We start from the raw sequence: 13,190 nt of genomic DNA on the forward strand, positions 1-13,190 counted from the left end.
AGTCATAAACTGCTTGAAGGGACGCTTTTTAAAAAAAATTATTCATTTAAGGTAATGGGATTAGGTGACTTGCCCAAGGTCACACAGCTAGGCAATTTTTTAAGTATCTGAGGTCAAATTTGAACTCGGGTCCTCCTGAGTCTATCCACTGCGCCACCTAGCTGCCCCTGAAGGGAAGCTTCTTAGATAGGAATCAGGGACTTGTTGAGGAGCCCATGTACCCTCTGTACTGATCGAGCTTTGACAAAAGCATGGCTAGGGAACCAATAGACTTCCCAGAAGCACAAATACACACTAATTTCACACACACACACACACACACACACACACACACACACACACACACAGCTCATGTATACACTTTCTTACTTGCACTTTAACTGACACATGAAAGGAAGAAAGCAAACCTTATTCTAATTACCTGCTTGAGTTGCCCTGCTTCCTGCCTTCCATTCTGGGTTGTCAGGAAGCATTAATTGGACTAATTTCCTTTACAAATAAATCTAATTCCTTCTAATATCACCACAAGGGCTCTCTATGGGATTTCTTTCCCTTACTCACAGCAGGAATTCCCAATCAGGTCCAAACTTGCAGTTAATGTGTGTCCAGATGAAAATAATTTTTCTTCCCTTCTAGTTAAGAGGCTACCTTCTTAATCTCCCCTTTTCCCTTCTCCTTGCTCCATTGGCCCTATGCTGTTTCCCCCTACTCCATACCACCCTTCACCACCACTACTTGGATGGCAGTTTGATCTAGTGAAGAACATATGACCAGAATGCCCCTGAATGGAACCATTAAGGGGTGTCATGGACAATGTGCAATGAGAATGACTTCCTTGATTCTATGGTAGAATTCCAAATGTAAATCCAATACTGGGGCAGGATTAGGATGGGGTGGGTGAGTAGGAATGCATCAGATGGCAGGTGAGAGGAGCCATCTGTGCAAGGGATTGTCTGGGCAGACATAGGAGACGTATCCCAGGTTGCTAAACATGTGAATGGTTTTAGATTTTTATTCAATTGTTTAGCAGACATTTATGAAGTGCCTACCATGGGCAAAACACTGCTTTGTGCTGGGAGTGGGGATGAGTTGCAAAGTTTAGCTAAAACATAGAGCTTGCCTTCATCTAGCTTATAGTCAATAAGATAAAAGAAAAAACATTATCTAAGTTCCACTACCATTCATTCATTCATTCATTCAAGATGTGATTTCTGATCACCTTCTTGCTTTGTGCCCTCTCTGACCAATAGGAAATCCTTGAGATGGAAGGGGTATTCAGAAATCATCTCTCTATATCCTTCTAGAGCTCTATTTTCAGCAAATGGGAAATTAGCTTCTCCCAAAGTCTTTCCCCAAGTTAGCGAACTATAAGAAGCAAGAGTTGAAATTATGTACCTGTTTAACTTTGTGGTTAAAGTTGACCACTAAACATATGAGACTTTGACAGTGATCTTTAATGTCAGGGCAGAAATTACAAGAGCTAATTGCTCTCCAAATTATAGTTTGGGCTTCCAGGTTTAGCAAGCAGACAAGGAAGAAATGAACTGAGAACACTTACATTGAGGGCTAAGCTCCAAATTTTACTGAATAGAGAAATTGCAAGATAAGGAAAAAAGCCTGGAATTCAAGAATTCTAGGTTCTAGGCTTACCTTTGTCACTAATTGTGACGTCTCACTAACATTTCATAACATAGTGTTGCCCAGGAAAAATGTAACTCACTAAAGATTCAGGCAGAACATGAAAGAATTCATGTAAAAGACTGACTCTGACAGTAGAAATTTTAGGGACAAAAAGATTTATTTAAGTATTGCTGTGGTATATATATATAGTTTAATGATGATGATCTTTATCCTTTGTTCTCCAAGAAGACCATAACATCAGAGAGGTGATGCCATGGACAAGTACATGAATTGGATTTGAGTGAGGGGAACTGTGCTAAGTCACCAGTCTCACTTTCTCCTTCAGAGCCATCTCCAGTGGCCAGATATGAGTCAGGACAACTGGAAATGGCCCTGGATGGGAGGCAATCACGGTTAAGTGACTTGCCCAGGGTCACACAGCTAGTTTGTGTCAAGTATGCCAGATTCCAGCTCCTGTCCTTTCTGACTCCAAGACCAGTGCTCTATCCACTGAATCAATCTAATATAGCAGAAGCTAAGGAAAAGAAAGACTAAAGGCAGGAAGCCACTGATGCCTGAACAGCTTAAGCATCCTAAACCACCATGAAAAGAGGAATAATAAGGAAAAGAATAGAAGTAAGAGAGTTTATGTGGGGAATTATGCTCCCCCAGAGCAAGCTTCCCTCCCAAAGCAGGAGATAAGTAGTAAAGAAAGGATATGAGGTTATTTGGGGGAATCACAGTGCCCCAGAGCAGACTGCTCTCTCAAAGGAAGACAAATAATTCAATTTAGGGAAGAGTGAGCTTTAAAAGGGGAAGGAAGATGCTGTAATTAAAGTAAATGAGGGGTAGCAGTTCAAAGACAACACTTTCAGGTTAAGGCAGAAAAGTGTGATTTTCACAGAAAAGCCAAAGTATCCTTTGTTTTCTTGATTGGGGCTTGTTTTGTACCTGGGGGCAGGGGCAAGGTACTCTTAAAGTTCATTGACCTCATCTCATAGTTTAGACTATGGGATGGGCATAGGATGGGGTGAATGTCACTGTTAATGTAAGTAAGGTATGTGGTCAATGCAGAGGAAATAGATTATAAAACAGATACTATAAATATATTACAGTATGGATTATAAAACATTATAAGTATATTATAAAAATATTTCTGTTCAATATTTCCCTACTTCAATAGCATGACTTGTCATTAACTATGTCATCTCAGGCAAGTCAATTAGAACATAGTCTTCTCATTTGTTGAATGGAGATGACTGTCAATTGAGAGTGAAATGAATAATGAATATGAAAATCTTTTAGAAAACAAAAAAATAATGCTGATGTGATATGTTTATCCTAGGAATAGGGAAAAGAATAAATATTTATATAGGGCTTATTATACATCAGGCCTTGTGCTTTACAAATATTATCTTATTTGATCCTTAAATAAATCTTGGGAAGTAGGTTTATTATGGCTGTTCTACTAGTGAGGAAACTGAGAGTAATAGCAATTAAGTGATTTGCCTAAGCAAATTTTACCTTACAGCTGGATTTGAAGTTAGATCTTCCTGATTTCTAGCTTCAGCAGTTTATCCACTGTCCATAGCTAGATAGATTAGAGATTGAGAGTGTTAATTTTTTTATCTTGAAAGTTTCTAAGTCTTCATCTGAGGAAACTCCATCACCAACTAATGTTTTCTTTCTACAGGGAAGCCTTGGACCCCCAGGACCTCCTGGATTGGGAGTAAGTACTTCTTTCTAATCTGAAGGATTTGAGGAAAGAGACAGTGGAAGATTGGTGGGAGCCTTAGGCACTGTCAGCAGCTTCTTGGTAATGAGACTATATATTAAGTAATCGGAAAATCCAGAGATAATTGTGTCCCTTTCTGAGGTTGCCTTCCAGAGGTCCCTTCCAGAGTACCTTCCAGAATTTCCTAAAAGGCTGGTTGTCAGGGCCAAATGTCCATGGTCTTGACCTATTGTTTTTTACTCCTGGGAAAATTCATCAGAGCATATCTCCTGCCCCTGGAGAGGACCCACACTGAATCTTTCCTCTTGATCCACTAGAACCATTTCCTAATTCTAATTTTATCAGAGATCTAAATGAGCAACCATGTAACCTTTCAACATCTACATTCTAAATTAATGCCTAGCTTTTCTTTCCTATTTACAGGGCAAAGGACTTCCTGGACCTCCAGTAAGTAGAAATAACTTAGAGAATTTGTTTATATTCTGGGTGACCCCTTCTTTCTCCACCAAACTCTACTGCTATCTTCCAACAACTAGTGAAGACTGACCAAAGTCCCCAAATTCCTACATTAGGGCAACTAGTTGAATCTCTTAGTGACTAGAGCCCTAGAATTAGCTATCAGTTTTCTATCCAGTTCAGTTCTGCTCCAAATATGATGCAGGAAATTATGGGTATGGAGGAATATTATATTTGAAAACAAATTTTGAAATATTTTTCTGCATTTGACCTTTACTTTGACCCTGGCCAAGGTCATATTAGATGCTAGATTATGCATGCAAGATAGAATTTCAGCATTAAACCAAGTAGGATTCATCCTCCTACAGCAACACACCTCCTACAGCAATTTATCCAGTAAAAGACCCAGACCATTCCCAAAACACCACCCCCTCCCATGGATCCTAAGGGGTATTTAAGGAGGAACTGGAGCATTTCTTGCTCTTACCTCTCTGACTTGTAATGCTTGAGTGAATCAGCCAGTATCCTGCCTGGTTAAATGGCTGTGCTCAAAAACAAATGACCATTAAGCAACTCTTAGCTATCTCTCACTTTCTGTTTTTATAAATCTGGTTTTTTTTTCTTTTACAACTGCACTTGGGGGTCAGAGTTCTGAGTTCTTGGGAAACTAGGAATTCTCCTACAACAAATAGAGCCAGAAAGGGGACTATGCTGATGTCTGTCCAAAAAACTCTAAGCCTGTAGGCAGCTCCTATCTAACCTGAATAATAAAAATAAATAAATAAATAAACCTTTTTATTTATGTTTGATTTTTTTTAAAAAAAACTGAGACTACCTTTTGTCCAGCAGTTTTAATTTTTGCTTTCTTGAAATACAGCTCTGAAAAGACATTGTGTTTTAAATGGAGCTACCTAACTAGCTTTCAAATCACTCTAGCTTTCAATGAATGACCAATTATAGCCCCAACCCAAGCCTCTGAGGCTCATTGTTTAAGTTTGATGTTTAGAATGACTGTAACTACTGATTGCTTTCTGTATTGACTAGAAACTCTTGAGGGTTTTCCCCTCCCAGACTGATAGCTCCGTAATAGTAAATTGGGCCATCTTTATTTTTATTTTTACTTAGCCATTAGTCACTGAATGGGTGTAGCCTCAAACTAAGACCTGGGAAAGAGCTCAATTTAGAAAGACTAAGGCCACCCACTGCAACCTGAATTATCTCCAGTTGTTTTGACTTTTGTCTTGCAACTGGACTTCAGTGACTCTAAAGGAAAAAGAGCTTAAGATGATTGCTCTGTCTCTCATATTCAATTCATGAGTAAGTCAAGGCATCATTCTCATGATGTCATTGGTCTTATTTGAAAATGAAGAACAACCACCACCATCACTTGGGGGAACTTTATTATCTCCCCCCCTCCTGCCCCCATCCCAGAATCAATCGAAACCCTTTGAGAAAAGACTCATCATCACTCATCATCACCATCCTTTGCCTAGGTTGCTTACTGCTTTAAGCACTTGAATGAGATAGTTATAAACTTCTTCTTAGGAGCTGGAGTTGTACCGCAGCTTATCGGAACTGCCTCTATTTCCTGCAGTCATCTGAGCTGCTGATAAAACCTATTGAATCCTAGGCCTTTCCAATTACCCCCAAGCCAACACACTTAGAACTTCCAGGCTTTTTATTTCTGCCTGTTTATAACTGAACTTTTTTTTATGTGCTGTCTCCCCAGTGCTTAACACAGTATTGCATAGTAAGCACATAAACAGTTCCCTAGGTACAACTTCAGTATAGGGTCCCTAACCATGTCCCTCTAACCCCCCAAAACAAATAGAAGATTAGAGCTGAAAGAAGCAAGTCCTGATATATTTTCTTTTTTTCTTTTTTCAGGGTGAAGCTGGACTGAGTGGCCTCCCAGGAGGAAATGGAGTCCGTGGACCCCCTGTGAGTGATTACCTTGATTCTAAAGCCATGTTGTTCTGGGTTAAACTAATATTTCTGTACCATGATGATAAGTATTTAAAGGCTATTTCATACATACATATACACACATACACTTTCCCCACATCTATATACAACATGGTTCCTATTTTAGGAGACCAGTCACAGTGCTACCAATCAGAACACAGGTATCATCAAAAAGCCTGTAGTTCTCCATTGTTCATGGTGCCTGGAGAGGTTGGGCTGGTAGCAGTACAGAGAATGATACAAATCTCATTCTTTGCCTGTATGTTGCTCAAAGTTAAAGTGCTATGCTGATGCAGTCACAAGTACAGGAAACAACCTGCAAAGCACAAATATCATTCCTAACCCTGGATTGACAATGAGCCAGATGATGCTCAAGCTGGGAGAGAGGTCTATCAGGAGTTCTATCAGCCTGCTGTTAGAAAAGGGACAGAATGAACTGGGGAAAGCTACATTGATGTCATTATTAGAGAGAACTTTCATCATTGCTTGTGTGCTTCCCCTCAGAGTGATGATTGTACCCTTTTCTGAGACTTGATTCTTCCCTTTCCTAGGGACCATCTGGACTTCCAGGGCTGCCTGGTCCCCCAGGTCCTCCAGGACCTCCCGTAAGTACTAGCACAGACTTGTTCAGAGCAAAGAAAGACCAGGAATTTCAGAGGTCAAAGTTAGAGGGTTTGAAAAGAGAAGGACAGAAGAAGAAAAATTAATACTGGGATGAGCCCAGGAACTCTTTCTTCTGCTAAATTTAATTCCTGCAGAAAAATTTAATCCTCTCTGCAGAGGAGCGAACCTAAAGCAAAAGGATTGTCTGGAGTATCAGGTGAGATCTCTCCCAATTTAACCAGACTTGTTCTTCATTCACCCATTTATTCATGCAACATTTATTGAATACTTGCTATAAGTCAGTGCATAGAGTTGTGTCCAGGAGTTTAGGCAACCCATATATATACTTTCTTTTTAGAGAAGATGTACAAGACAAAATCCTGAGATCACATCTAAACAATTAACCATAGGAAAATTCCCCATCTTCTGCCCTTACTAGATTGTCTGACTAGTCTGTCTCTGCTGCAAAGCATGAACTAGATTGTTTCCTTTTTTTGCAGAATAGGAAGGGCTATGGGATGTGACTAGAAGGATTTCATTTCAACCCCATTCCCTAGAGAAGGTGTTCTGAGCTTTTCTGGTGATGTGGATCCCTTTAGAAATCTGGTGAAGACATTGGACCTGTTCTCATAATAATGTTTTTAAGTGTATAAAATAAAAAAATTAAATTGAAATAATTATCTATTAGATAATGCATTACTGTACTCCTATCCCTCTTAGCTTTGTGAATGAACATGGGCTGACAAGCTTGTCCTTATTTTCTTGTGCCACAATTAAACCTGGGCACCTAGAAACTAGACTTGTAGGAGTGGAAGATGTCCCATTCAAAGACCCTTTGCTCTTCTCTCTGATCAGAAGGACCTAGCTTGAGACTTCATCACTCAATCCACTGATCAATGAATCTTACTGGTACTCACTGGGCTCATTGTAGTAGGCACTACAGTTGGCCCTGTAGTAGGCACTGTGGTAGCAGATCAATGAGTAGAAGAGGTTAGTACCTCTGATGGGGAGTTTGTAATAAAACTTGGAAGATAGAAAGTAGATAAATGAGGTAATGTTGAAGATAATTCCAAAGTCCACATGTCAGTCTATGGAGAGTGAGACAAAGAGGAAAGGATCTAAATACTTTAGCTCATGCTCTAAAACATTTTTTTTGATTTCAGGGACACCCAGGGGTTCTTCCTGATGGTGCTGGTGACCTACAGGTAGGAATTTTTCTTTGTTTTACAGTCTTGGGTCTAGGGATACAGTCCTCAGAAATCAAGAGACTTGGAGGCAAATGGAAAGAGCCAGCCTTAGCTTGGCCATATGATGGTGACAAGTATCTCTAAATTGCTGTGTATATGTGTTTTTTAAACTAATTTGGAGAATAGAGAGGATGTTATTTGTCTTTTCTCAAAGAGGAACAGTTGGGCTGAGGAATTTGAGGAGTGGTTATGATATACTTTGAGATTCCCAGAAAAGGGAGGGAGCTGAAATATGTTTTGCTTACTGAAGATGGCCTGTCATGTTTGAATCCTTTTTGTAGAAAGTTATTCACCTAGAGTTACAATATCTCAAGAAAAGAGTATATAATGTCACATTTAAACATTCTCTAGCTCACATGGAGAGAAAGGTAGGCTGGAATTTAATTTGCAAGATTGGAATAAACGTGGGGTCTTTGGGATTGCACAGATTTGGGGTATTGCCAGATACTAATATGGAGTTTGGGACTCATTCTTACCTCAAAGCAGCTGGGTAGTATGAGGGATAGAGCACTAGACTAGAGTAAAGAAGGCCTAGAATAAGGAATCCTGCTTCACTCATGTTCTTGCTATGTAAGCCTGTACCTTAAATTTTTCAGTTTTTTCATCTGTAAAATGAGGGCTTGGATTAGATCAGTGGTGACAGTCATTCAAAGAGAAATAGAGCACTAAGGCATACATAATCATTCCTGCAGTCACATATTGACTTAGAAAATCATGTAGTATCATTATTTATGTTCTATTGCATTTTTATTTTGTTAAATATTTCCCAATGACATTTTAATCTTTTCTAGCTTGTAGGCCATGGTGTTTGATACCTGGAATAGATGATCTTGGAGGTTCTTTCGAACTCTATAACTATCATCCTATAATTAGCTTGTCAGCATGTGCCAGGGAAGGAAATATGGCTTCATTCATCCCTACCCCCACTGCAAACTATTTCCAGCTTCCCTTTGAAAAGACTCAATTGGCAGCACTGTTATTTATGACAACATCTGTTAACACCTCACTTCTATATACTAAAAAAAAAACAAACCCCAAAACATTTTGGAAGGGTGTGGTTTTTTTTTCTCCTTTTTAAGAACTAAAAATAAACTATGTTAATTTCACTTTTTCAAAGAAATGTTGCCAGTTTTTTGGTGGCAGAACTGAATTAAACTTACTTGAGAACTTTTGAGCTTCTCTTCCTGGGCCTACTCTTTGGACTCCTAATTAATTTGCCTATTTTGAACTAAAGAAAAAGAGACAAGTTAGCTTGATATTATTGCAATAGTCACCGGTGGTAGAAAAGGCAACTAGTATTGGATTTGGAATCAAGACCTCAGTTTTGCCTTGATGCTGCCTGCCATCTATTTAGGGAAGGAGGGGAAAGGAATAAATATTTATTAAGCACTTATACCCGGAACTATATTAAGCATTTATCTCATTTGATCCTTACAACAACCCTTTGAGGTGAATACTACTATATCCTCATTATACAACTGAGGAAACTGGGATGGACAGAGGTCAAGTGACTTTCCCAGCATCACACACAATAATCATATGAGACTGAATTTGAATTCAGACCTTCCGGACTTCAGGATTCTTTATCTATTGTTTCTCCTCGCTGCCTCAGTTTCCTAATCTGTAAAGCTTAATACTTGCAGTATCTACTGCATGTCATTGTTAGGAGAGGACTTTTAAAAACTTAAGGTGTGGGAAAGCTAGGTGGCGCAGTAGATAGAGCACCTGCCCTGGAGTCAGGAGTACCTGAGTTCAAATCCAGCCTCAGACACTTAATAATTACCTGTGTGGCCTTGGGCAAGCCACTTAACCCCATTGCCTAGCAAAAACCTAAAAAAAAAAAAAAAAATTTAAGGTGTGAGAGAAATGTGAACTGTCATTGTCAGAAAGCCCTGGGTATTGGGATTTCTATTTCAGTTTTCATACTAATTTGCTCTGTGTCTTGCCTGTCTCTTATCTTGCTCTGTCTCTTATCCTCATGAAACCTCAGTTTACTCCTTTGAAAAAATGTGATGAGTCTTAGAATACTTGTAAGATGCTTCTATGGAACTGCAAATGGACATTATGTGTTCTGAAAAGGTTTTGGGAAATGAGCTTTATGTGAATCAAGTCATTGTTTTAAATGAGAAGAAAGCTTGCCATTTTTTTAAGAACCAGGAATCCTTTGGTGAGTTAAAAAATCCTTTTTTAAAGCAAACTAGCTTTATAAAGCTAAAGTAACTAGCTACCCTCTCAATCTATCTTAAGAATTTAGATGTTCAAATAATAGATTTTCTTAAAGTGGTATCTATCCATATTCACTATGTAAGACAGTCAGAAAAAAAATGAAGGAAAGGTTAGGAAAATCATCTCCCCTATTTCATCTAATCCAGATTTCTGTGGTTTCATTAAGGGTCACTGATCTGAGCCCTGTGGATTATCCTGGATTTGCTCCCATTTTAGGTCTTTGCTGGGTTCATACTTTTACTAATACCTCAAGGCAACTAGGTGTTACAGTGAATAGAGCTCAGAACCTGTACTCAGGAAGACCTGAGGTCAGTTCCAGCCTCACTTGCTAGGTATGTGACCTGGGTAAGTCATTTGATTTCTGCCTGCCTCAGTTTCCTCAACTGCAAAAAATGGATAATAATAGTACTTCCTACAGTTAGTGTGAGGATCAAATAAAATACTTTGTGCTTGGCACAGTTCCTGGCACATATAATAAATGCTCAATAAACATTCTATTAAGCCAGGTCTTAAAGTCAAATCAACATTCTACCTATGGACAGGTTGTATCAACAAATTCTTTTATTGCTGCACTCACTACTATGCGATTCCCCTCATTCCTCTCTACAAATATTGACTTCTCCATTAAAATATAAGAATCATGAGGGCAGGGACTGTCTAACTTTTTAATTTGTTTCCCTCCATGTTTTGAGAATTGAGATATAATTTTCCAGCCATTCATTTATCCATTCAGTTATTCATCTTAGAAGTAACCTTTCTGTACTGATTTCCTTTGGTATAGTGACTGTGGCTCCATGGTATTTGCGTTATTTCTTTCTGGCTGCTTGTACTATTTTCTCCCTGACCTTGGAGTTCTGGAATTTGACTTTAATATTCCTAGGGTTTTCATTTGAGGAGCTCTTTCAGGAGGTGATCAATGAATTCTTTTAATTTCTATTTTATCCCCTGATTCTAGAATATTAGTTCAGTTTTCCTTGATAATTTCTTTCTTTTTTTTTTTTTTTTGGTTTTTGCAAGGCAATGGGGTAAAGTGACTTGTCCAAGGTCACACAGATAAGGCTTATTAAGTGTCTAAGGTCAAATTTGAACTCAGGTCCTCCTGGCTTCAGGGCTGGTGCTCTATCCGCTGTGCCACCTACCTGTTCCTATAATTTCTTAAAAAATAATGATCAGGTAAATGATCATGTATGTTTTTTTGATCATGACTTTTGGGTTCATGAATAATTCTTAAATGATCTCTTCTAGTTCTGTTTTCCAGGTCAGTTGTTTTTGCCCAATGAAATATTTCAAATTTTCTTCTTTTTTGTTCATTCTTTTGCATTTTGTTTTATTTTTCTTGATGTCTCATAACTTTCTTTTTTCTTTCTTTCTTTCTTTCTTTCTTTCTTTCTTTCTTTCTTTCTTTCTTTCTTTCTAGGCAATGAATGGGGTTAAGTGTCTTTGCCCAAGGTCACACAGCTAGGTAATTATTAAGTGTCTGAGTCTGGATTTAAACTCAGGTCCTTCTGAGTCCAGGACTGTGTTCAATCCACTGTGCCATCTAGCTGCCTCCAGGAATTATTTTCTTCATTGAGCTTTTATACCTCCTTTTCCATTCGACTGATTCTATTTTTAAGAAGTTCTTTTCTTCAGTGAAATTTGTACCTCTTTTCCTTTTTCCATTTGGTCAGTTCTGCTTTTCAAGACATTCTTGTCTTCATTGGATTTGTGTGCCTCTTTTACCATTTGACCTATTCTGTTTTTGTTTGTTTGTTTGTTTTTAGACTTTTTCAAGGCAAATGGAGTTAAGTGGCTTGCCCAAGGCCACACAGCTAGGTGATTATTAAGTGTCTGAGACTGGGATTTGAACTCAGGTACTCCTGACTCCAGGGCTGGTGCTCTATCCACTGCGCCACCTAACTGCCCCCCATTCTGTTTTTAAGATGTTGTTTTCTTCAGCATTTTTTGTACCTCCTTTACTGAACTGTTGACTCTTTTTTTATGATTTTCTTGCATTGTTCCCAATTCTCTTCCCAATTATTCCTCTACGTCTTTTATGTGATTTTTAAAATCCTTTTTGAAGTTTTCCATTATCTTGAGACAAATTGATATTTTTCTTTGAATTTTTTGATATAGCACTTTTGGGGGCGGCTAGGTGGCGCAGTAGATAGAGCACCGGCCCTGGAGTCAGGAGTAACTGAGTTCAAATCCAACCTCAGACACTTAATAATCACCTAGCTGTGTGGCCTTGGGCAAGCCACTTAACTCCATTTGCCTTGCAAAAACCTAAGAAAAAAAAGATATAGCACTTTTGACTTTGCTCTCTTTTTCTGAGTCTGTGTTTTGATTTTCCTTGCCACCAATAGTAACTTTCTATAGTTTGAATCGTTTCCCTCAGTTCACCTATTTTCCCAGTCTTTTTCTTAACTTTTAACGCTATGCTAAAGAGGGACTCTACTTCTGGAGTGAAGATGTTCTGGGTTTCAGGGGTTTTTGGTGGCAAATGTTTTCAGAGATAATTCTGAGAACTTTTAAGTGTTTTTGTTCTAGTATAATCTAGGGAGATGTTTGCTTACTACTCCCCTGGTCTGTGCTCTGGTATGGGAATGACTACAAACACCCTTTTCTGTCTTGGAATTGTGAGCAGGGTCTCAGCTCCCCTGCAGCCACAAACTCTGGTATGTTAGTGCTCCTCCTTTCCTTTGGTTCTCAGATCCAAGATTATGATAAGGTCCTGGTATGGGCAAAGTAACATAGTCCTGCCCCTAATGCCAATAAAGAGGCTTCTGTAATCTCTGTCTAACCCCTTGTATGACCCCCTTACTGTCTGGAAGCTGAGATCACTGATTCAGTAGCTCCCAGTGCCTACTACACTGGACTGAGCTCCACTCTCATCTATGTGCCACAGATATTTCCTGCCAACCTTCTAAGTTGTCTTGGGTCAAAAATTATTTTACCCAATTTTTTTGTGGGTTCTGCTGCTACAGAGTTTGTTTTAAAGGTGTTCAGAAAGGTTTTAGGGAGAGCTCAGGTGAGTCCTTGCCTTTTTTAAAGGCTTATTGGCTTCATCCTTGAGTTTCCAGATCTTTGACTAAAATTTGTCGTTTATGTCTTCCTGCAGTCAGGAGTGGATTGAGAAGAAAAATTTCTGATGCTAGATCTCTTGTTCTTTTTCAGTGTCCAGCTATCTGCCCACCTGGACCACCTGGACCACCAGGAATGCCAGGATTTAAGGTAAGCCCCAGACACAATTACTGGGTGTCACAGACCTGACTGGAAACAGGATTTAACCTTAAAGAGTCAAAAGAGAGCCATTGTAACTTTGTAAAGCTATCCCATTCAGACTTCCAGTATTTGTA

The 13,190-nt window shown here is 38.9% G+C and overlaps 1 protein-coding gene across 2 annotated transcripts in view; it reads left to right on the forward strand.

Annotated features, from left to right (window-relative positions):
* COL9A3 (collagen type IX alpha 3 chain) overlaps positions 1–13,190 on the forward strand; it is a 106,861-nt gene that overhangs the window by 60,680 nt on the left and 32,991 nt on the right. For both annotated transcript variants that reach the window (XM_074210443.1, XM_074210444.1), the window contains 6 exons: positions 3,314–3,349; positions 3,779–3,802; positions 5,699–5,752; positions 6,328–6,381; positions 7,543–7,584; positions 13,009–13,065. In XM_074210443.1, the coding sequence (XP_074066544.1) occupies positions 3,314–3,349; positions 3,779–3,802; positions 5,699–5,752; positions 6,328–6,381; positions 7,543–7,584; positions 13,009–13,065 (267 nt within the window). The remainder of the gene's footprint in view (positions 1–3,313; positions 3,350–3,778; positions 3,803–5,698; positions 5,753–6,327; positions 6,382–7,542; positions 7,585–13,008; positions 13,066–13,190) is intronic.

This window comes from Macrotis lagotis, chromosome 1 (genome assembly GCF_037893015.1).
Source record: "Macrotis lagotis isolate mMagLag1 chromosome 1, bilby.v1.9.chrom.fasta, whole genome shotgun sequence".
NCBI classification, from domain to species: Eukaryota; Metazoa; Chordata; class Mammalia; order Peramelemorphia; family Peramelidae; genus Macrotis; species Macrotis lagotis.